Raw genomic sequence first — 26,524 nt, 5'->3', positions numbered from 1 at the left:
TTTATAGGTAAAGAACTATTTTGTGAATTTTTATCAAAATTGTATCCTCAGTAGTTTCGGAGGTAAAAGGGGTTGGTAATTTTTTAGCTATTTTCTTAAATAACTTCGAACCTATGTATTTTAAAATTATAAAAAACATATTAACTCACATTATAGACGGGTCTGGACGGGTGTGAGTTAATATTTGTATTCAAAACGCGAAAGTTTAAAATATTATATAAAAAACATATCCATCTTTGGGGTCACTAATTTACATATGTGTACCAAATTTCAATTTAATTGGTCCAGTAGTTTCCGAGAAAATAGCCTGTGACAGACGGACAGACAGACAGACGCATGAGTGATCCTATAAGGGTTCCGTTTTTTCCTTTTGAGGTACGGAACCCTAAAAAGGAAAGGAGTGTACAGGTTTTTAAAGGGTCGGCAACGCGCATGTATATAGAACAGTGTTGCAGGCGTCCATAGCCGGGCCGTATGCTTGTTTGCCACCGACGTGCTATAAAAAAAATGTGTGTGGTAGTCAAAAATCGTGGGTTCAAACCTCAATTCTGATGAGATAGATAAGATGAAGACACCAATAAAAGTCTGCAGCGGATTTGATAGCCCACGTAGTGTAAGTGTTATTTATACGTCATAATTTCATAGAAGTTTGACGTTTAAAATGACACTTGCACTGCGTGCATGGGCTATCAAAATCGCTGCAGACTTTTTACGGTCTGACTAAAAGACAAAATAGAAGTTTAAAAAAATTATCTTTAAAGTTTCTTGAGCTGTAATACCTTTATCCAAATGAAATACATATATGTACTTTTATTCTTATGTAAGTACGTAAAAGCAATATGTAGTTAATCAAAAGCTTTTACAATATTAAAATTTCTAGTTTAAAGTACGTGTATATTTAATACCATAATTAAAATATTCTGCAGTGTCGTAACAGCTGCAGTTACAAGAGTGCTGAAAAGCTTAAAGTCACCTTGGAACAAATCGGTCAACAACGCTATTAAACCACAAACAATTAATATTGTGACAATGAATACACAAAATTGATTGAAAATTGATTAAGAATAAAATAAAGACTCATAAAAAATGGAAAATTTATGGACGACTCGCGGATTACATAGCATTTTCAAAATTAAGGGCAAAGATTAAATCCATGAAAATTCATGCTACAAATTATTCATCTCACGATCTGAAAACAACATTCGTTATAACTCAAAATCTTTTTGGTCATTTTTGAAGTCTAAGATGAGCGTTAACGGGATACCCAACACACTTTTCTTGGACAATAGTGTTGGTAATAGCGGCAAAGAAGTCGCTGATTTATTTAATACCTATTTTCAGTCAGTTTTCGTCAATAATGTTAACTCTCAAGCACCTTGCCAATCTACTTCAATTGCATTAAATAACACTGTGTTTCCTAATTGCCTAATAAATAATGTTAATATCACTACCTCTCTTGTTGAAAGCTACCTTAAGGGATTGGTGACTTCTAAAGGCTGTGGACCAGATGGAATACATCCAATATTTTTAAAGAACTGTCGGGCAAGGTTAGCTTTTCCCATATGCCTACTATTCAATCTTTCTTTAAGGACCGGGACATTGCCATGTTGTTGGAAGAGATCCATCGTAGTTCCAATCCATAAAAGTGGCAATAAACATGACATAAAAAACTATCGGGGTATCTCTAAGTTGTCGGTTATCCCTAAACTGTTCGAAAAAATTATCTACGATTCACTTTTTTACGCAGTTCGACCGAAATTGGTAAATCAGCAACATGGGTTTATCAATAGACGTTCCACTGAGTCCAATTTATGTCAGTTGATTGATTTTGCGACGAATGCAATGGATAAGGGCTATCAGGTAGATGTTATTTATACCGACTACTCCAAAGCATTCGATAAAATTTCTCATTCTTTGCTTATTCAAAAATTACAAACTTTTGGAATTCACGGTAATCTTTTGAGATGGCTTACCTCCTACCTGCGTGACAGAACGCAAGCAGTTGCTATAAAGGGGTACACTTCTAGCTTTGTTCCCGTATCTTCAGGCGTACCTCAGGGATCCCATTTGGGTCCATTATTATTCAATATTTACATTAATGACGTTGTTGATTGTTTCAAATTTTCTGATTTATTATTATATGCCGACGATACTAAAATTTATAGTATTATAAAAAATAGCGATGATTGCATGAAACTTCAAGCTGATCTTGATAGACTGACGTTATACTGTTCTATGAATGAGCTGTACCTGAATGTAGAAAAGTGCTGTGCTATATCATTTACAAGAAAACGCAATAAAATACAGTATAATTATTCTTTAAACAACAAAACGTTAAGAGTTGTATCTGAAGTGAAGGATCTGGGTTTAAATTTCGATAGTGAACTACAATTTATTTCACATATTGTCAAAATTTCAGCGAAAGCATACAGAATGATGGGATTCATTTTCCGCCAAAGCAAGGATTTTACAAACCCTAAGACTCTGCAACTTCTATTTAACGCATTTGTTAGGTCAAACTTAGAATACGCGACTACAGTTTGGAATCCTCATTTCAATGTTCACATCCACACAATTGAAAAAATTCAGAACAAATTTATTAGAACAATGAAATATAAATTTAAATCTTTTAGCACTGACAATTTAGAGTCTCTTCAAACACGTAGAGAAATTAGAGATCAAATTTTTTTGTTCAAAATCTTACATGGCCTTATTGATTCACCTAATCTTTTATCTAAAATTTCAATTCGCTGTCCTAATCGGCGAACTCGCTCCACAAACCTTTTTGCAATTGACTTTGGGCGCACTACATATGCAAGAAATAGCTTTTTAGCTAGAGCGTGTAGAACTTATAATGAAAAATTTTCTGATATTGATATATTTCATTTATCATTACAACAGTTTGTTTCTGCAATAAAAAGTACAGTTAATGGTAAAAATAATATCCATTAGTATTAGTATTATGTTACATCATACTTTCCAATGTTCGCATGTTGTTTTTATGTGTGTTATTACATCAATTCAAGTTAGGTATTCGAGTTATGCATGTTGTAAATAAATTCTATTACTTAATGTTAAAGTAGGTTTAAGTTTGAATTGTTTTAATGTTAGATTCTGAGCAACATAACTGTTATTATTCATTAGTGGAAACTGTGTGGCTTGTGAATGTGTTATCTGATTTACTATATGTGTTGTTTTTGCCTGTTTGTTTCCCAAAGGTTTAAATAAATAAAATAAATAAATAAAAATTATGTCTAATCTGATTACATTTTTATTACAAATATAAATCCTGAGCAAAACGGTTACATACTAAAATAAAACATGAGCGTTTTAAATTTTATTTTGGTACAATAAATGGCTATTTTGATGATGAAAGAGTTTATATTTAAAAAGTTTGTAATACTTTCTAATGTTATAATACAAGACCATTTATTTCTCTCATATAAGCTTACAGTAGTTTACCAATTCGCTTACACGGTAAAATAGAAGATAAGACACATTAACAAAGTATAAATTAAAAGAAGTAACACTCAAATACAGTGAAAACAAAACAAATAGAAATATAAAACAGACAGGAAAACAAATGAAAAAAGCGGCGTAGCCTATAAACAATATGTAAAATTAAATATTAACTACCAAGTTGAGTATGGTTTAGAGCGGACATGGTGGCTTCCGTATACCGGGCGTGGCCTGTAATATGAGCAAATAATTAAACTGTAGGCTGTACTCCTCATACTGACCAACATTTGTTGAGCGACTTTTAAAAATAGCTTGTGGTTTGATTTTAATACACTTTAAAGTTTATTCTAAGACGTAATGTATTGCGAATTTTGTTATGTTTAAGGCGTGACAAGCAACGTCAATCACAATAATATGGCGTGGCATTTTTAAAAGTTGTTGAACAAAAGTGTCACCGTTTGAGGAGTACAATCTATGTTTTAAATTTTTGCCCGTGTTACAGGTCACACCCGGTATAGAGGCGTAGACAAATGCATTGTTTTTATCAGGGACTGAATACCGGTATATTTTTCATACAAATTAACCGGTATTCAATTTCGGTATCACGGTTGTTTATGTATATTTTTGCATTTAATTAGCTAATCTGATCAATCACTATCCTTACCTTAGAAATACTATTCTAGAATATCAAAAAATATTGTGAATAAGGGCTGCATGTACAGTTCAGTCGCTCACGGCACATATACGTAGGGTTATTTTTGAGTTCCAGACTACTATAGTTTTTTTATTTCGATGCCTGCCACTTAGAATCATTATGGTTAGAAAACAGACCGAGCGCTAACAATATTGTAGCTTCCAGACACTTAATTAATTAGTATGAAAACTCCGTGGGCGCTATTGAGCGCTCGATAACGTAATAAGGGGATACAATTACAGGGGTAGTTTTATTGTCTTTCGAACGCGAAGAGTATTGAACTTTGTATAACGTTTTTATTTGTAAAATAATGGTGTAGTTCTTATAAATCTATGGTGTAGTTGTTATTCTGTCAAGACAGATCATGTCAGATTAAATACACCAGTAACACATTTTGTTAGAATAAATAAAAGATGGCGCTGCTAGATGAGGAATTTACTCAATTATGGTTACAAGGGTGTTACCTCATATGTGGTTCAAGCTAAATAATAATTATATTTAACTGTCCTAAAAATGCAAGCAATGAAATAAGATCTTCTATCAAATATAGTTTTGAAAAGTGATAGGTACATTTCAAAGGAAACGTAAACATGGCAACGTTACTCGTGAAATAAAACTTTTTAAGGTGAGGTATGCCCGGGGAAAATTTTCAGATTCTGTCAAATTACCCCATTTCACACACAAGCACGCGTCACGCACACTACCTCACTTTACCGGGACAGGTCAGTGACCCATCCTGTTTTTTTAAGATGCAAATGAGAGTATTTTGAGTATCGTCTTAACAACTAGCCTCCTTTGAGGAAGAGAAACTCTAAAAAAGTTCTATTGAAAGAAGGAAGACAAAACAATATATTTTATCTTGTTCTCCTTGTCTGTTCATGTCACATGTGACGTACTTAAATGTAAATTAACTAAATAATCGAATTCATTAGATACTCGAACTAAATAAACCGAATAAATACAGAAGTCGTCAAATGAAAAACGTTATTTAGGTACTACTCTAATCAATAGGGCTTTCGATAAGGCACAAATCAATTCAATGACAATTTCATTAAAATCATATGTGTATTCCGATGATGTTATTATTATATAACTTACCTTAGCTTAGCTTCAGTTTGTATATATTTAGTTATACTACCTAGCTACTAAGAAAAAATTGCATGCTTCTTCAAGTGAAATGTAGGGGAGAGCGGGGACAAAAGTAACTGCGGGTGGAAAGTAACTATTGCTCTGTAGGTTTATCTAATAGACAAAATACCACTCCGCTGCTATTAAGTGAAAGACAGTGGTGCCCCCTTCACTCAGTCAGCGCATTCAGACGAAACGGTCGCCACGTGCTATTAGGTTGTGTGAGAGGACGCAACGTGATATTTCGAATCTAAAGTACGTTTTTTGACTTTTAGTTATTTGATGTTTATGTTGTATTAAAATTCATACATTTTCTGAATATTTGCATATCCCCTAGAGTGGCATTGTCTGGCTCCCAGTCTCTATGGTGGCGGGGAGCCGGGAGACGGACAGTCATAACAAGCCGTTGAATGGCGGCGCCTCAGATTTAACGGTGGCTTGAGGTTGAGTGGCGCGGCCAATTTAGAAAAATATACGTCTAGTGGCGTGGCCTCCATGGGTGGTCATCGCGAATTTGGCGTGTGTTAGAAATATGACCATTTCTTTAAAAATATGTATGAATGATATTAATTATGTATCATTGAATTCAGCATAAAATGGCTTATTTGATTGTATACCAATGAATTTCATTATATTTATGTGAATTATGCTGGACTTGATCAAATCTCATAATACCATTTTTTTTTCTTTTATGTAATAAAATACGTATAATTAGGAAATAAAACAATTTATTGTAGAAAAAGCAGCCTTTATGACAAAACATTACATTTAACACGATTCACACAGTTTATTTCACTTTTTATCACTGCGTATTCCATTTGTATACCTTTGTAAGGACAATGTTTTTAGCAAATAAATTTCTGGTTTCTAAATGTTCGCGGCTCGAGAGTCGGGTTCCGTAACTCAAAAAGAAAAAACGGAACCCTTATAGGATCACTCGTGCGTCTGTCTATCCGTTTGTCACAGCCAATTTGCTCCAAAACTACTGGACCAATTAAGTTGAAATTTGGTATACATATGGAAGTCTGCTACCCAAAGACGGACATGTAATATAAACAAATGAATTTTAAGTATAGGCGGCTATTTTAAGGGGAATATGAGTAAATTAGAAAACCAAGTTTTGCAAACCATATCGTGTTACATAATAAAAGGGCTTATTTTGAGGATCGATATATATTTTTTATAATTTTATATGAAACAGTTTAAAAGTTATTTAAGAAAATAGGCAAAAAATGACCGTCCCCCCCTCCCTCTTATCTCCGATAAAATTGGGTCTAAAATTTTGAAAAAAAATACACAACCTTCTACCTCTAGATGACAGGAAAACCTATTAGAAATCTAGAGTCCAGCGTGAGTCGGACTTAAGAAAAAAAACGCGGTTGGGCTGTTTTAGGGACACAGCCGCAATTGTTTACGTGAAACTGAAACGTGGTGCGGACAGCTAGTGCGAAGGTCGATGGCCAAGCTCTGCGTTGGGCCGAAGGCCTGAAGCATCCGAGAGAGCCCATACAACCATTTCCAGTCGCCGTTACGACGCGGTGTAGACACATCTTGTGTCGACACCGTCTGTTTCGGTCACAATTCCAGTCGCAGAGTCGTCGCCGTGTCGACACAGTTACCAGAAATGGGGAAGGGTCGACACATGACACAAAGTGACATAAAGTGTGGTCGCCGTGTGCACACATTGTTTCGAGTGTGCGACTACTTTATGCCAATATCATTCGTTCATTCGTTCATTTTGTTCCTGTCAAATGGAAACTGTCAGATGGAAAAATTGTTAAATAAAAATAAGTGACATTAATACGCCATCTCTAAAACGGATTACAAGACGTAATTATATATTGTTTGCATTTATATTACAATAGGACTAAAATTATAATGGGGAATTAAACTGCTCGAGTGATTTGATAAACTAAGTGTAATATAATCAACGCGCCACCACATTGTTTTAGTTTAGCCGGAAATGAAATTGTTTACTTCTCAGTGCCTGTGTTCATAACCATATTATTTGATGCATTTTTAGTACTTCGATGCGTATACTATACTTAAATAACAGAAATAACGCTTTACATACTACGAAACTTGTTAATTATGATGTATAAATATGGTTTAAGGCTGAGAAATATTGCAGTCACAAAGTAGTCGCAAATGTTTCGACTTTGTGTCGACTCTGTGTAGACACATGACACGCGCTGTCAAAAGTAATAACAAAGTTACTGGATTTGCAAAATGGCTCCTTGTGTTCATTTGTTTTCAGATATTCTCAAAGTGTAAAAATGCCGTGGTCAGAGATGGGACTTAATAGATTAACTGTTTATTCGACTAATTAATGGAATAAAAAAAGTTCATCCTCAAATTTTAATCGCAATTAGTTTAGTCGACCTATAGATAGAAATTGAATTAATCTGAATATTAATCGAATAAATCTCGGTTGGAAGTTGACAGGGGGCCATTTTTGTACGTAAAAATAATAGAATAATAGAAATGTCTTGCATGCAGATGGTAGCCAAACACTTTGTCATAAAAGTCGAGATGGGTGTCGTTTTATACGTTTTAGGGGGCCCCAATTTTGAAAATGATCACCATTTTGGAATCCAAAATGGCGGCCATGCACTATGTCATAAGAGTCGTCATGGATGTCGTTTTATAGGTTTTGGGGGGCGCAGATTTAGAAAATGATGACCATTTTGAAATCCAAAATGGCGGCCATGCACTATGTCATAAAAGTCGTCATGGGTGTCGTTTTATAGGTTTTGGGGGGCGCAGATTTAGAAAACGATGATTTTTTTGGATTCCAAGATGGCGGCCATGCACTATGTCATAAAAGTCGTCATGGATGTCGTTTTATAGGTTTTAGGGGGCCCCGCTTTCGAATATGATGACCATTTTGGAATCCAGAATGGCGGCCATGCACTATGTCATAAAAGTCGTCATGGGTGGCGTTTTATAGGTTTTAAGTAAATGTTTTTGTTTATCTATGAGAATCTCACTAGAATAATATAATCAAGGTATGTTTATATTTGATGATTGAAATAGTAACGCGAAAAAAAAATATATATTTGTGTCTTATATTCCTACCGAAGACTTTTATTTTTCCTTTTCCTTATACACAAGTTTGGCCAAGTAATAAGAATTTAGGGCTCTCAATTTTATTTTGACTTCTACAACAGTAAAGCTACGAGGCCATGTTTGGTATCGTTTTCGTATAAATTCGCAGTACCAAATTTAGTTATGGTATCACATTGACACCATTCCAAAGTAAAAACATATAAACTTATTAAAATACTTTCTTTTAAACTCCTCTTCACGCTTAAACTGCTGAACAGTTTTAATTTAAATTAAGTACACATATATTTTGAGTCCCGAGACAGGACATAATAAGTTATCTCAAAAATCATCCTTTAAAGGTGTGAAATGAGGTGCAGGGGGGAATTCAGAATTGACTTCTTGAAGTTAATACTGTTTAAGTTTAGGTTTGAAGTCATGTTTTTTTATCATTTTTAACTAAATCAAAGATGTAGACCATCCCAAATTTCATATAAATCGGTTCAGCGGTTATTGATTTCCCGTACAAATTTCCACGCCACTTTTCACACCTTCAAAAGATGATTTTGGTTATAAGATCTATCCTATGTCCTGTTCCGGGACGCAAACTATTTCTATACCAAATTTCAACGAAATCGGTTCAGCGGTTAAGCGTCAAAAGGAGTTTTAAAAAAACCGGCCAAGTGCGAGTCGGACCCGCGTGTTAAGGGTTCCGTACATTAAGTCCGACTCGCGCTTGACTGCACATTTCTAATAGGTTTTCCTGTCATCTATAGGTAAAGAACTATTTTGTGTATTCAGACGGACAGACATACAGACGCACGAGTGATCCTATAAGTTTTTTGCTTTTGAGGTACGGAACCCTAAAAAGATTTTTTTTAATTTTGTGGAATGGTGTCAATGTGATACCTTAAATGGATTCAGCAACCCAGATTTATACAAAAAAGATACCATACACGGCCTAGCACCTTCACTGATGTAGATATATGAAGATACAATTGAGAGCCCTAAATAAACTTTCAAGAGCGGATATCTCAAAAACTATTCAACATATCGAAAAAATTGACTGAATAAACTTGTGACAAAACTTAAACTTGTGGAAATTAACTTTCATTTTGTATAAATGGCCATGTCGCTAAGATGCATAGTTTCCGAGATATAATCGAAAAACCGGAAAATGGGACCTTCAAACAAAGCCCCCTCTCTTCCTCCCGCTCAAGGGCTACGGCCGGGGACTTTTGATATGTTCACCTCCTAACTTGCCCAAACCAAGTTACAGAGTCAAAAATTGTGTTCCGAGCATTTCCCTCTACAACTTTTTGGAGCATTCGTTGGCTGACCTAAGTAGCTTATTGCATTTCTTTAAAAACTTTTCTGTAAAAGGTTGACGGGTGTTAGGTGTTTATATGGTTTTGGTCAATTATTATCATTTGCATCGCCCATGATGACTTACTAGAATTACTTACGAGCACACGAGACACTAATAGTAGTTTGACAAACCTTGGTTTTCAAGAGGTATTTTATATTGACATTTGCTGTCACAAATTTGCTGTCAGATTTAGTCGCAAACCGCACGCAAAGTGCACACAAATGTGTCGACACCTTGTTACGGAAAAGTGTACACACGGCGACGACACTTTGTTTCGAAACAATTCTAGACACATTGTGTGGACTCTGTTACGACACATCTGACATTTAGTTACCACTTTGATGATTCTGCGACTGGAATGGTTATATGGGAGGTGCACCTCCACGCAAGGTCGAAGCATGAGCTTTAGGAGGTTAGTGCTCAAACAGAACAAATAATTGGTTTAAGTACGAGTAGCTAAGTGAGAAGGCTGAACTGCCGTATATCGCGACCATCGAATTTCGCAAATTGCGGGGATTTTTCTTTTACACCAATGAAACCGTAGGTAATTAGAGTGACAGAGAGAAATGCCAGCAATTTGCGAACTTCGATTGCCGCGGTTATAGCCCTGTCATCTCGAATTAACAGAGATACGCCTAACAATGAAAAAAAATGTAGGCACTATGCTTAACATAATACTTGAACAAAAAAAAATGGGTAACTAACTATCCTAAGATAGCCAGCCGTGTGTGGACGAATTGAATAAATAGTTGAATGTACTTAAGAACTTCGCTTTGCTCGCTCGTTCAAAAATGTGTGCAGTACTGAACCCTTGGGACGCGAGTTCGACTCACACTTGACCGGTTTTTATTTTGATTTGATATGTCATATTATATTAAATTACAGCCCACTGTGTCTTGTTACTTTTGACCCACGTGTTACTTTCTGCACGCCAACGGGGTCATTAGTAACAAAAGATGATTTTTTTAAATCAAAATACACAATTATAATGTTAGTCAAGACGTTAATGTACAGAACATGCACTGACGTTATATACGAGTATGACTACATTAAACTCATCAAAATAATAATGGTTAACCAGAAACTAAGGTCAAAGTACATAGTGTTACGTTTCTCCCCGCTCTACCCTACGCATCCAAAATTACTGTCCACCTATGTTCATCACTATATTTTTTGCAAATAAATATATCGTTATCTTTATCAATAAATAAAGTCCTGGCAGGGTGGAAATTTCATTTTGGCGGATTCTTTCTCTCTGCATCTGACTGTACCTACAGCTATTACGGCATTTTTTTGGTAAACTTACGGTTATATGTTCAGACTCTGAATCTCTATAGTTAATATTTAAGATATATGGACATATCGGTATCGGCATATTTAAGATATATGGTCCTTGAACTACGTCCAAAGAGAGGTATGGGAATGGGAACTGAGAATGACATCTCGGTTTGTGTGGTAGGGCACAGCACAGCGGATGTCATTCCAGATCTAGAGCAGAGCTCAACCTTACAGAAATCTGCAGCCAAATAACACTAGCACTAGACCCTACTCATAGTGTCCTTCCTGCCGGTGAGTATGGTTGCCAGTTATCAACGAGGGGTGCGGAGTGTTAGACTCGGCAACGCGCATGGAGTTGCAGGCATCCAAAGGCTACGAAGATTGCTTATCATCAGACGGGCCGTATGCTTGTTTGTCATCGACGAGGTATAAAATTAAATATGCACAGAATATCATTGAACGAAAAACTTTGTTTTATTTTATAGTAAATTAGTATAACACTCGATACATAGGCAATCACAAACCAGGCACCGCAGTGGTTTTGGGCTGTAAGCCTCGTAGGCCAGTATGTATAATGTATATCTCGGCCTCACAAGCCGCAAAAACTCGCTGAGGCTAGACCATAGCCGTTTATTTATTCTTGATTTCATGAAGGTTTGCAGAACAGCACGTAACCGCATTATACATCTATCTTAGACGGACCTCACAGCAACAAAATAGGTGTACCACTGCACGATTTTCAAGTAGTACACGAAATATTTACATAATGTTCCGTATTAATAGGTAATATTTGAAGATCAAAAGTTCTCTAACATAAATACAAGATCACAACATTATTATTTATTGGAGAAGTGGCAGCCTCATGGGCCTTTGCCAAAATACAGTAATAGATTACAAGTAAAATATTTCATAATACAAAGTATTAACGCATGATGTACGGTGATAGGCCTTCACGATGCACTGGAGGATAGCCGGAGCAGCAGTACAAAGCGTAATGGCGGCCGAGACCACGAACCGCCGATGATGTCCAAGAATTGGTTACTTATTCGTATGATCACAACATTGTCATCACAGTTCATTGACGTTGACGTACAAAAGTACGTCAAATAGGTATGCAATATTAATACCAGCATAATGAAAATTAATTCCAATCAATAAGTATGAGTCTTCAAACTTTTTTCATTCTAAGCCGGGTTTCAAGGAGCAAATTACTTAAATGATATTGGAATCGTATTGTTTTAAGATAGTTTACTGCGTTTTTCAACCATTATGCCCCAACAAATCAAATCTAAGATGAGACTCGAGCTCCATGTGATGATAATTATTTACCCTGTTTTTTTAAATACTATTTGTCTACTGGTATACTTTTTCGTATATGTATATGACTTAATGTCGAAATAAATGCGAAAACCAACTGTCATTTTAATTAAATTCGCGATACGTGTACTTTGATCCGAGCCCAGCGGGCATCTGATCAAAGAAGTTGCGTGCACGGAACCGCTGATATCATATTTTCGAACTTATTTAGTGAATGTGAAATTAAAAAAAAAAGTAATCCTGGTAGTCGTTCAAGCATACAATTGCGCGTACATGAAGCAGTTTTCATATTTCTATCTTTTGTGCACAAATTGTTACGAATCTTTAAAGTCCGTTTTAGACCTATGTTCGTGATCGTTTTCTATCGAGCAAAAGTCAAAAACTTAGGATTCTAATCACTCCACTCACTAGAAAAAGCCCTCAAGTTTGCTAATTGAATGTATGGCAGCCGTATTGTGATCCAAAAAAGAGCTACGGCTTTTAAAAAACTCCGTTTTCTGAACTCACTGCACCTTAAAAATTTAAAAGGATTTTTTAACGATTATTTTTAAAGTGAAGGAAGCGAAAGAGGTATGTCAGGGTCGTAGTAAGTGGAAATCCGTGGTCTCTGCCTATCCCTCCGGGAAATAGGCGTGATTATATGTATGTTTATATTTTATATGTATGTATATCGCGTATAATAAATTTTTGACACTGACAGATCTGATCCATATCGTATCGAGATCTAATCTAAGGAATCAGGCCGTTATGTTAATGTTTTTAAAACGCTCTGCTCGTAATCTCTTAAACTCGTTTTATACAACATTGAAGAGTCATTAACTTTTATATACACTCCGTATGGATTACCATTAAACGTACAAATGTAGCCTATAAAGAGTTCAATACACACCGCCACAAGGCTATTCAAATGAAAACAATAAAAGTTACAATACCTAGCCTAGGTCACTCATACAATAAAACCTGACTTAGCCCTAGGTCACACATAACATGCGATCACATGTGGATACGTTTGCATTCCACTCACGCATAGTTGAAAGGTCTCATTAGGTACTCGGGTCCAGACCGACCACACAGTAATACAGTTTGTTTTCTAGAGCTTTTTATTTAAACTTGTACACAACACTTTTTAATCTGAAAATGTTTATGTTATGCCCACTCTGAATCACGAGTTCTTCTGATCCTAATAGGAGAAAAAAAAGTGTTATATCATTTTTATTTTTATTCCGTTACTACGCGTTTTTTATGCAATTTGTAAAAACTATTGTGAATCTCTTGTGAAAACTATTCTATGTCTTTCCCGGGTGTCAAAATATGTCCATAGATACGAACTTTCATCAATAAATGCAATGAAATAAATGCATTTGTATTTGTATTTTGTATTTGTAAAATCCGTTCAGCGCTTCAAGCGTGAAGAGGTAATAGACAGACAGAGTTATTTATAATATTAGTATATTTAGTAATAATAGTGTTATTAATATAATATTATATACATATAGCGGGGAACGTGCGGGCGCCGTACGCCTGCCGCCCGCACCTTCCCCGCCATCCATAGTCGTCCTACCCCGTCGCCCCCGTACCGCGCAGGCGAGGACTCATTTAAGCGGTCGGTAGTGTATATCAAGAACACGCCAAAACAAATATATACAGTATGTGTCTGACCATGGGGCTTTAATTCCAGGGCTTGATATTACTCGCTAAACTGAGCTACTTTTACTATGGGACCAACCCTAAAATCGGGGAAAAATTTGTGGCTTTTCCATAGAATACGTCGACATCTGATCAGCCAAAATGTATGAAAAAGTAAAAAAAAAATTCGGGATTTCGGGGTTGGTGCCAAAATAAAAGTAGCTCAGTTTAGCGAGTAGAATCGAGCCCTGGATTTAAAGCCCGAGGGTCAGTAACACCCTGTAGAGTATTTGTAATGTGTTATATTATATAATTTAACCTACTTTATCCCCGACTCACGGCGCCGTAAATGTTACACATTTCGTTGAGGAAGATGCACCCTCGCTCGGAGACGCAGTAACCTCGTTGTGCACTTCACGGGTAAAAGCACAAGACGGTTTCGTAATTCGATTTCTACCGTCTTTCCCTGTTTGTTTCAAGCAACTTCATTATGGCATGTTAATGTTTTGATATACTAAGTTTATTCCTTAAAGTTTCATGAAAAGTCACATAAAAGTAGGTACTGAAATCCAATTGATCCCCTTTTAAAAATATTCAATCTTGCCTTCGAAATGCCCGTGAAAAACCACCATAAAATATGAATAATGTAGTTTTTATTACAAGAGTTATTTCGTATATGTAGGCTATCGAAATAATTTCATGACTATAGCCTATAAGTTACAAATATGAACCGAAATTAGGTTAATGTTGGCAAATATTTATAGGTAATGTTGACGGAAGCTAATGACCAATTTTAGCAACCCCCATTTAGGGGCTATCGCCCTTTGTATTAAACAATGGGTACACACGAATTAGTGAGATATTTCGGACCTAATGATAATGACTGAAATAAATTATTTCGTAAGCTAGTTCAAAAATGGCATTTGTTTGAAAAATCGTCAAGAGCAGGAATTGTGTATGTTTTGTCTAAAACAAAGGCAAAATTCTTCGTGTAATCAGCTGTGGGAAGGCTTCCAACGAGATATATTGATAATTTGCATTATATGCTCCTTGATAATTTGAGGGCCAAGACGCTAATCATTTGCGCCGTAGCCAACGAAACGCTAATGTCTCTCTATCGCATTTATATGGGAGAGTGATATCTAGAGAGATGTTAATACCGTTTCCTTTGCTAGCGCGTAAACGATGGCGTCTTGGTTAGGCCTTCTGATGAAGTTTGTTCTTGGTAACATCATAGTCAAGGATTTTTTTAACGAGCCTATAAGGTGTCCCACTGCTGGGCAAAGGCCTCCCCCCTAGACTTCCAATCCTCCCGAATGGAATAAATATATTAAAAAAAATATTTGGGGACAATCTACAGGTTGTCCCAGAATTCGACGTCAAGCCATAAACGGATGATAGACCAAGTCATAACAGTTATCATAAAAATACAAAAAAAAAATCCAACTCATTACATGTTTTTTAAAAATTATGGTCACTTTAAAAATTCACTAAAAAATCCACATCCTGTAATGGTTCTTTAACTCTTGTTACTACAAATTCCATAATTTATTCAATTTTTTTTATTATTGTGTAATCTTGAATAATTACAGGGTGTGGATTTTTAAAGTGACCATAATTTTTAAAGAACATGAGTTGGATTTTTTTTTGTATTTTTATGATAACTGTTATGACTTGGTCTATCATCCGTTTACGGCTTGACGTCGAATTCTGGGACACCCTGTAGATAACCCAGACGCTTTTAAGTCTGGTACGTTATGCGGTAGAATCGGAACACGATAAGTTTTCATGCGAAGTACTACGTCAAGTGTGGAGCTATACCTAGTAAGTTGGCGTGTTTGGAGTATACCTACTCAAATTATTAAGTGCTAACTTTTGTCAATCTAACATAAAACGTATGACGACGCGTTTTCATTTTTTTTTCTGTACAAACAGAAGAATAAGTATTTTTACACCCCGATTTCAACACCGTAGGTAGCTATGTCAATACCATCAGCTTCAAAATTTGTAAGACAATTTTCTTATTACAGAAATCCTTCCCAAGTTTTACCAAAACCAATTAGATTAACGGCGCTCCGGCGAATTTCATTAAGAACGTCGAACTCAAGCAAAACTTGTGTTCTCCGGACAATGAACACTTCTGGAGACATTCAAGTTTTTAAATTATGATACTAAATTAAACGCTGATAGAGTTAAACCAAGAAAAGTCTGCAGCGACTTTGATAGCCCACGCAATGCAAGTGTTATTTATACGTTTATAGACGCTTAAGCCCGATTTAGACGATGCGAGAACTCGCATGCGAGTTTCATACCATTGCTGGTTTTGATTGGTCGGTTAAATTGGACGCAACCCACAGTATGCTATGTAACTAAAATGGCATGCGAGTTCGCGCGCCGTCTAAATCAGCCCTTAAAATGATACTTGCACTTCGTGCGCTATCAAAATCGCTGCAGAGTTTTCTCGGTCAGATTCGAGGTACCTAACAGAGATCTTCGTGAATGGCGCAATCTTACTTACAATTCATTTCGCGTGCACCATTCAGCGTGAGCGAACTTCATGGCTCCTCTACACGATGGGCCAACGCCGGCCACTCCAAGGGTCGCATTTAGGGAATGCAATCCCGCATGAGGAACTCAATCCCGGTATTCCGCGGGATTGCCATTTTAAGTCCCGCGGGATCCCGGTATTTGCGGGATCCCGCAAGTTAGTATACAATTTTACGAATTAGTACTAAATATGAAGGTTGAAAACAAAAAGTAAACTAAAATTAGAAATAGTACATTTTGTATTAAAAGAATACGGTATAATGACAGTAATCAAGAATTTAAGAACGTGTGTATATAAAGGCTTAATTAACGCGATTTCGTAAGTCCTGTACCACTCGTGGCACACACAATGTTTTTCATCACACCTGTGAGGAAAAACCGGGCAAGTGCGAGTCGGACTCGCGCACGAAGGGTACCGTACCATAATGCAAACAAAAAAAACAAAAAAAAGCAAAAAAAACGGTCACCTATCCAAGTACTGACCACTCCCGACGTTGCTTAACTTTGGTCAAAAATCACGTTTGTTGTATGGGAGCCCCATTTAAATCTTTATTTTATCCTGTTTTTAGTATTTGTTGTTATAGCGGCAACAGAAATACATCATCTGTGAAAATTTCAACTGTCTAGCTATCACGGTTCGCGAGATACAGCCTGGTGACAGACGGACGGACGGACGGACGGACGGACGGACAGCGAAGTCTTAGTAATAGGGTCCCGTTTTACCTTTTGGGTACGGAACCCTAAAAAAGAGGGAAAACAATAAAAAATCTGCCTAATTTCGGACGTACCTACATAACAAAATTCCCTGGGTACAAATTTAAGATTTACGGACCGCGTCGCCTACGTAAAATAACACCTTTTACGAGCAAGTGTGATGAAATAAATAGACAAATTCGGGCAAAATGCTCTTCCGTGTCATTACCCCTTTCCTCCATAGATGCATTTAGGCTCCGTGAAGAATTTTCGCCAGTAGGCACGTGCCCGAGCCTGTGTTCCTTGTAGTAACACGTAAGAACCACGTCGCTCTTCGATCCCGCAAATCCCGCGGGATCCCGCTTAATTTACGAGCGGGATTAATCCCGCAAATTGCATGCGGGATCCCGGTATTTCGGGATCCTGGTATCCCGGTATTGCATTCCCTAGTCGCATTTATGCGTTAGACTCGTTAGAGGGAGCAAGTACCGCATGGCTGCGTGCCTTAGAGTGGCCGGCGTTGGCCCATCGTGTAGAGGAGCCAGCAATGTCGTATCAAAATACCATCAAAACCGTTAAAAGTTGTTACATCGGAATGGGGCTCCAACTGCCCGATTCAGACTTCAAGATACGTCAATTAATAGATCTAGAAACGATATGGATAAGATGTGTCTTCAAACAAAAACGCCACTTTTGACACTGACATATCTAATCCATCTCGTTTCTAGACCATTAACTGGCGTATCTTAAAGTTAGAATCGGGTCGCAAGTTTGATTTTATTATTGGCACGAATCGTTTTTCAGTGGACATGAGTTTGTGAGACGGTACTCTCCTTTTCTTATAACCAATATCAATGATACCTTTTTGATATCCCATGGGACTAAAAGACATACTTAACAACGAAAAGTCAAACAATTTTAAACTGATTTAACATAAGTAGTCTGTTTTAAAATACATATACCGGCTGTGGCCTGTAACATGAGCAAATAATTAAAACATAGATTGTACTCCTCAAACGGTGACTCTTTTGTTCAACAACTTTAAAAAATTATGAAGTATAAATACTCTCTATTTTTCATACAAAATAAATATTATCGCCACGACATATCATTGTAATTGACGTTGCTTGTCACGCCTTAAACATAACAAATATCGCAATACATTGCGTCTTGGACTTTCGAATGATCCTTGGAACATGGCGGATCGTGCTCCAGACATTATTTTTTATTTTTTGCATTTTGCTGTTTAATGTATAATTTATTAAGTAAATTCGGTTTAAATAAAAGTAAACAAACATTTAGATAGCATATTATGCAGTGAATAGCAAGTGTGACGGGTGCAGATAATGAAGAATTCTTCTGGAAATACGAATAAGTAACCAATTCTTGGACATCATTCGGCGGTTCGTGGTCTCGGCCGCCATTACGCTTTGTACTACTGCTCCAGCTATCCTCCAGTGCATCGTGAAGGCCTATCACCGTACATCATGCATTAATACTTTGTATTATGAAATATTTTACTTGTGATATATTAATGTATTTTGGCAAAGGCCCATGAGGCCGCCACTTCTCCAATAAACAAACATTGCGTCTTAGAATAAACTTTAAAGTGTATTAAAAATTAAATCACAAGTTATTTTTAAAAGTCGCTGAACAAATGTTGGTCAGTATGAGGAGTACAGCCTACAGTTTAATTTTTTGCTCATATTACAGGCCACACCCGGTATATTGAAATGAAATAGCGGATTTAACTTTAGTTGAACTGTGTGTGGCTGTGTTTTCAAACTTGCGTTCTATTCAAAGGGATGAAAAGTTGGAATTAATTTAAGTTTAAGTTTGTATGTATTCAAGTTCGGGTAAGTGCGAAGCGATGTATGCTATTAAATAGTTATGGGAGCAAGTTTTGGTTTAGAATAGGCTTTTGTGTAGTGGAAAGGCAGTAAACGGAACTTACTGACACGGAAGTACTGCGATTTATGGCTTTTTATACGTTTTGCTATAACCTGTATATGACACTGGGGTTGCCATATAAATGGAATATCCTGTCAAGAGTCCGGATTTCACCCCAAAAACCCTGATATTTCCTGGACGTTCATTTTACCTTAAATAAATCCATACCTAAGGGATTTTATTAAACTATTTATTTATTTAAACTTTATTAACACAAACATATAGTAAATATAATAATTAAGTATACAATTACGTATAAAATAAATGGCGGACTTAATACATACTATTTTTACTGAATTAAAAAGGGTGCAACATAATATTAAATAACTTATGTTTAAGAAGTAGAATCTTATTTTAAACCCTAAGAGCACAGATCATATAATACTAGTACAGATACCCAATCCCATACTAAAAACGCGCACCGTCCTAAGTTTCTTATACTTGTAGCTAATTTTTTAGTTCACAGCCACGAACTAGATGGCGCGCGGAGCCACACGGAGCTAAAAAAACTCTTACGATTAACATGCGTTGAAATTGCGTTGAAATAGCCTTCTTGCGACATCTGTTGTAGCTTTGACGCATTAAACCTACGCGTCACATTTACTTTTAAGGTTTATTATCACTAGATGGCGTTTCTGATATCGGCGACATAATTAAAATTTATTTACATATTAAGTCAATTTACGATAATGAAATCAATTTGACTTTTTTGTTACTTTTTTTGTATTATTAAATTGAAGTTTGATCAGGTACTTTAGTAAGGCGTCAAAGTATCGTTACAAAACACAGAGGGGCTACCGCGAAAACCGAAATTCGCAAATTGCGGGGATCTTTCTCTTTTACTCCAAAGAAGGCGTAATTAGAGTGACAGAGAAAAATGCCTGCAATTTGCGAACTTCGATTTTCGCGGTTATAGGCCTGGTCATGTTCTCATCGCTTAGGTACCTTGCTTCGACGCAAGGCCCCAACGTTGTCTGTTCTCTTTGACGGCACAGCAACTAGTATCAATTCCCTATCCTCGCTCTTTTAAAAATGCTGTTTGTCAAAAAATGACAACCATACTGTTGACAAGATGGACTTCAAATCAAGGTGTTACCGTTTTAGGTGGTGTCAAGTTGTGTATGTGTGCGTAAAAATGTATATAATAATAATTTTGCCTATATACGTCCCACTGCTGGGCACAGGCCTCCTCTCACTCGCAAGAAGGCTTGGGCTATAGTCCCCACGCTGGCCCAATGCGGATTGGGGACTTCACATACACCTTTGAATTTCTTCGCGGATGTATGCAGGTTTCCTCACGATGTTTTCCTTCACCGAAAAGCAAGTTGTAAATATCAAATGATATTTCGTACATAAGTTCCGAAAAACTCATTGGTACAAGCCAGGATTTGAACCCGCGACCTCCGGATTGAAAGTCGGACGTCATATCCACTCGGCCACCACCGCTTCACGTATATGTGTGCTCTTTTAGGGATGTGAAATGTCGATTTTAATCATGTTATATATTGATAAACGCTACACAGCGGAACGAAATAGCGATTAATTGAAGCTTCAATAAGTATCTTCGTAAAACATAAACAGCAAGATGGATTCACATTGTTAATCGTCATAGAAGGTAGCATCCTATAGAAGTAGTATACGCGTGCCTCCGTGAGGGACTAAACCATAGATATAATATATACTTAAAGATTACGTCTAAGCGAGCTGTCACTTTTACCACTTTTGTTTAGTATACGATTAACAATGTAACTCCACCTTGCTGTAGCCATGTCGATAAAGTCATATCGATAAACTATCGACATATCTTGCAATTTTAATTTTACTTCAAAGGTTTAACGATGCCTAAAATGAACAAAAACACTTTTATTCTTTATTGTGGTTATCAGATCACAATTTTATCGTCACGCCCCAGCAGGGAAGGGAAAGTTCAGATATTTAGTTAAATACATAAATACCTACTAAAATATGTGTCCCACAATAATTGAATTGTTTTATTATATTATATATTGTCCATTAGCATTTCAATTATGTTTATGTTTAACGAAGATATTGAAGCTTCAATTAATAGCTATTTCGTTCCGTTGTGTAGCGTTTATCGATATATAACATGATTAAAATCGACTTTTCACATCCCTAAAAGAGCACACATACATGTTTTTACGCACACCTACACAGCCTGGATGCACCAAAAAAGGCAACACTTTGATTAGAAGTTCATCTTGTCAACAGTATGGTTGTCCTTTTATGACAAATGGCATTTTTATAAGAGCGAGGAGAGAGAAGTGATACTAGTTGCTGCGCCGTCAATAAGCGCTATGATTTATTTTAATAATAATATTCTTGGCGCTATGCGATCATAGATTAGGAATCCTCTAGACCGAGTTTAGAGCAATTATTTCATGCAACCGATGATGCCAAAAATGCGGGGGTGCGCGGGACGAGGTGAGCGAAGTCCCGTGCCGTGATTGTTCCGTTCCTACACGGACGTCACACAAAGACACTTTCGACTCGAACATGGAGTAAAACTACCGTATGCATGGCAGAGGGGGTAGCGCGACTATGCTCAGTCTGTAGGATGTTTTGTCTGTGTATGCGATGCATTGCTTGCTGTGCACGTGGCCTTGAGAGGCCCAAGGTTGCGCCGATACGAAAGATTTGATACTTACGTTACGTTCATTAAAATCGAAACTAAGCGAATGTAGCTTTAGCATGATAAACGCTTAATAATCTTAATTTCAAGTTAAATATTAAATAAATGAATGTGAAGTTTTTCTATGAAAAGGGACCTTATTGTCGAAGGCGCTTACGCCATTATTAACGATGTTCCGATAAAAATACAACGCCACGCGACGCTGTGCGGCGTAAGCGCCATCGACAATAAGGTCCCTTTTCATAGATAATGCCCCAAATAACTATCATCATAGTACATTCTTAGACTGATTGACTAAGTCCCACGATAAGCATAAGGAGGCTTGTGTTAATGGGTAGATTGGGTAGGTACTTTCTCAGAAAACGTACGATATATATATAAATACTCGGAGCCGAGAGCCCGACATATATATATATCTCGACATATATATATATATATATATATATATATATATATATATATATCTCGGCTCCGAGTACTTTTTATGCCATTTAGGGTTGTGAGACCCTTGGTCTAATGCTCTACAGCTTTTTAAAGAGCTATCAAAAAGACTGATCTATTTCACTGGTGACCGAAGAGCTGGCAGCTTTCTCGCACAACGTTTTAGCATCGCAATATAGTGGGGAAATACTGCCAGCGTCCTCGGCACCAAGCCAAAGGAGCCAAATTTCTTAGATTTTTATTTTATTCAGTATTCGTTTTTAGTTTCAATTTAGTTTTATTTTATAGATAAGTTTAAGTTACTTTATTTTTTTAAGTACCTACCTAAAACAGAAAATAAGCAATGAATACATAGAAAACACCCATGACTCAGGAACAAATATCTGTGCTCATCAGTCATCAAGTGTTCGGCAAAGTCGGTGCCACACCACGGGATTCCTACTAGAAATCTTAATATGAACATGACTCAAACGCCGCGATCTTGGTCGAAAAAGTAATTTGAGTATGAGAAGATTGAGTGTTATTTATTTATAAATGGACTTTTATACACTGAATAAACACATAAATTGTATCATTATTATTTAAAAACATTGATACTTACACTTTTACAGAGCAGGTATTATTTCAATTTCCCGTATAAATTAATATCATACTTCTTATTTTTGCACCCGTGTTAAATATAGTGTATATTGTTTTAAATATAACCAAGTAATAACATATTAAATTACATAAATTACTATAAGACATAAATAGGAATATAAAACTAAAACTAACTACAATTAAAATAACTAAAACTAAAAATTAAAAATACCTATCAAAATTTGGTGCCCTCGGGAGGGTGCCCAACACGCAGGCAGCGTTCCCGCGCTGGATTGCGATGGCAATTCGCTGCGCGAGAAAGCTGCCCGCGCCGGGGTCACCCGTTGCCTCCCTCAACCTTTTCCCAAGCTCCTTAAGGAGCATATGTGCGCCTCTGCCCCACGAACCAAGTGTCTCGACGCCAAATGCGACGAATTCGTATTGGGCGCCGAGACAGCTGTACTTGGCTACCTTTAGACGCTCCCGAGTGTCCGCCGCCGCGCCAGCACGCCTGCTGGTCGATGGGACGTAGGACGCCGCTAGCGTGTCAGCGCAAGTGGCGTCCCATACCAACGCACGACCCATCTTCCAGGGAATCAGTGACATCCCGTCAGGGCGCTTACCGTCGTTCCGCACTATTTGGGGCTCCAGAGCGGCGGGAACGCCGGCACTGACAAGCGCCCTTCTCAGGATGTCATTGAGGGCGGAATGGCGAGACAGGCGACCGGCACCTGAAGAGCAGGCGAGCCCGTGGTGGCCGAGGCTATCCACTTCAGATCCACATGAGGCGCAGTTGTGGTCGGCACAGACAGCAACACCTAGCCGGAGACCAGCGGCTATGCGAAGCGTCTCTGGGTCTATAAAGGTGCCGGTGTTAGGCGAGGGATACGGGTGTAGCCACTGACCTGATTCTGGCCTAGATGATGCCAGAAGCCTCGCAATATAGTGTTGTCTAAAGTAATAAATAACCATTCATCTGACTAGCTGGCTTGTCGAATCGAAGGTCACAGTTGGAATTTCTATTGTTTGCGTCTAATCTAAACTAGGACGAAAGAGACGGCAAACAGTGTCCCTTTATTGGTTAATTCTATCCTTTTCTAGTTTAATGATAAGTAATTGGTTGATAACCCATTTCTAGTAGAAAATATGTTTATTTATATTCCTCAGACCATTAAGTTCGCATGTTGTGATTTAAAGTTTATTTTCCTAGTGTTTGTATCTATTGTAAAACCTTCACCCCTGGTCCTTATTACATTTATTAATTTTATAATACTGTAATTTTATTTCAATAACTTATTAAAATTAGAAACATTGTAGAAGTAAGTCATACAACACGAATCCCGGAATTCCCACGCCACGCGGCATATCCATATTAGCATATTGATTGAGGTCATTAACCCCGTGTGGCACCAACTCTGCCGATCACCTTATCACACAAATAAATGCCCTTAGGGATCATCCATTAATTACGTCACATGATTTTTTTTGACCCCTCCCCCCTCCTCGTCACATTTGGTCACATTTTGCAAATCCCTCCCCACCTGGTGTGACGTCACATTACAGGCAATTTTGTTTTCAACGAAATCGGCAATACTAACTCGGCATTTGTTTTTAATAAAAAAATATTTTTGGTAAAAGAAATATTAGTAATTTTATAACACAAAACCAATTAGGACTGAAAATTACCTACTTCCAAAACCTCATTACTTAAAAGTACAGCGAATAAAAAAATATAAATTAATTTTCGGTTACTGATGAATAGTGATGAAGTTAAAATGACGTCACAATCTTTGTGACTCCCCCCTCCCCCATGTCACATTTTCTTGACCCCCTCCCACCCCCTAAACGTGTGACGTAATTAATGGATGACCCCTTACCGGGATTCGAACCCAGGAGCATCGGCTTCACAGGCAGGGTCATTCTACCCACTAGGCCAGACCGATCGCCAAATAAGGTAATAACATGACTCATATTAGGAGTCATTAGGAGATTCATAGTTGTATTGTATTGTATAACAAATTATAAATAAATAAATCGTAGATAAATATTAGGGCCTAGAGGGTAGATCAAGCCGCAGGACGTAGTGCATGCCATCATGGCATGCCCCATACCGTAATTAGTGAACGTCCCCTAACAGTACCTCCTCAGGGCTCTCCAGTGTCCTCTCTCTCTGATCTACTGTCTTAGCATAGTAGGAGCGCTGCGACAGCACAGAATAAATAATAGTAGGTAGTACTACTACCGTACAGAAAGGACACTTCCTACAAAACCCAAGTTTGACAGCGATTCAGGAACAAATCATGCTATCCCTTTCTACTGAATGTCACTATTTCTTTATGATTTTTTTATTTTGGTTATTAAGGGTTGTCAAAATTCAAGTCTTAAGCTGTGGTTGTGCACGCAATAGGACGTCAAGTGGCGACGCACTGGCAAAAGTATTTCGCTTGCGTGATAGACTACTAGGTAGACTAGGTACCCATCCGTCTCATATTAAACTAAGTTATAAAGAGCTCGGTACCTACCCATCGTTTGATTTGTGCAGTAGACACGCGAGAGGCAATTAGCGTGACTCACGCCTGAGTCGCGCCATAGTACATTGTGCTAGCCTCGCGCCTCGCCGTTCTCGCCGGGCATTCGCCGGGCGACTGGACGAGCTTGATTCGGAACGAGTGTTGCTTTGCGTGTTTTAAACTACCTATATGATTGAAAAATAAAACACAGTAAACCTTTTTTTTCTTCAGAATTTCATTGTCATTTGGATTTTTTAATTACCTACTTATACTGCAAAACGTACCTAATTCAAGACCAAAAAAAGTAAGAAAATGTTGCCACTTTTTACTAGCGCGTCTTATATTTATCCAAAAATAAGTAAATAATAGTACATTATTGTCGAGGCTCGGAAGTAGCTACTTGCAGGCTGAGGATTCGTTTTAAACGGACGACCTTGGGAGTCCGTTTAATTGAATCCGAAGCCAGCAAGTAGCCTTCCAGCCGAGTCATATATAGTGCTTTTCTCAAAAATGGTGCAAGAAATATAAATATCATAGAAATATTTTACAAAAGCAACGTTCTTAAGTATTTGTTTTCACAGAAAAAAGCCCATGCCGCCTTTTTATTTAAAAAAAAATAAAATAGAAGTGTATTTTTCTGGCAAAAATACGCCAACCTATTTGAGACAGCTAAATAGTCGCAGTACTAATCATCTGTTTGGCTGTTTAATGGGCCTGTGCCTTCATTTGATATGGTCATTTCAACTTTTAAAAAGTTTGGATTTCGACAAATAATGGAATTTGTATGCAACATTGCAGTCCCAAAATCGAGACTGCACTGTTTTGAACTTTTTAATTTTTTACTGACCATAAACTACGCGCTTCGCGACCTATTTTTTAGACGGCAAAGTCGACTTTGCTGTCCATTTTTGAGAAAAAGTACTTTTTTAAATCGTAAGAGTAAAATTACTAATAAATAATAGTACATTATTGTCGAGGCTCGGAAGTAGCTACTTGCAGGCTGAGGATTCGTTTTAAACGGACGACCTTGGGAGTCCGTTTAATTGAATCCGAAGCCAGCAAGTAGCCTTCCAGCCGAGTCATATATAGTGCTTTTCTCAAAAATGGTGCAAGAAATATAAATATCATAGAAATATTTTACAAAAGCAACGTTCTTAAGTATTTGTTTTCACAGAAAAAAGCCCATGCCGCCTTTTTATTTAAAAAAAAATAAAATAGAAGTGTATTTTTCTGGCAAA

The 26,524-nt window shown here is 37.2% G+C and overlaps 2 protein-coding genes across 2 annotated transcripts in view; both read right to left on the bottom strand.

Moving 5' to 3' along the window:
* Positions 1-26,524, bottom strand: part of LOC134667210 (thrombospondin type-1 domain-containing protein 7A-like) — a 226,772-nt gene that overhangs the window by 78,162 nt on the left and 122,086 nt on the right. The gene's annotated exons all lie outside the window — the stretch shown is intronic.
* The window catches only part of LOC134667637 (uncharacterized), a 37,991-nt gene continuing 12,633 nt past the window's right edge, over positions 1,167-26,524 (bottom strand). Inside the window, exons 4-6 of the mRNA XM_063525062.1 lie at positions 24,912-24,976; positions 23,400-23,692; positions 1,167-1,189 (exon numbers count right to left, since the gene is read on the bottom strand). Coding sequence (XP_063381132.1) covers positions 1,167-1,189; positions 23,400-23,692; positions 24,912-24,976 — 381 coding nt within the window. The remainder of the gene's footprint in view (positions 1,190-23,399; positions 23,693-24,911; positions 24,977-26,524) is intronic.

The sequence above is a fragment of the Cydia fagiglandana genome, chromosome 9 (genome assembly GCF_963556715.1).
Source record: "Cydia fagiglandana chromosome 9, ilCydFagi1.1, whole genome shotgun sequence".
Taxonomy (NCBI): Eukaryota; Metazoa; Arthropoda; class Insecta; order Lepidoptera; family Tortricidae; genus Cydia; species Cydia fagiglandana.
Note: the sequence above shows the minus strand (reverse complement) of the source record. Positions and strands in the feature narration are given on the sequence as shown.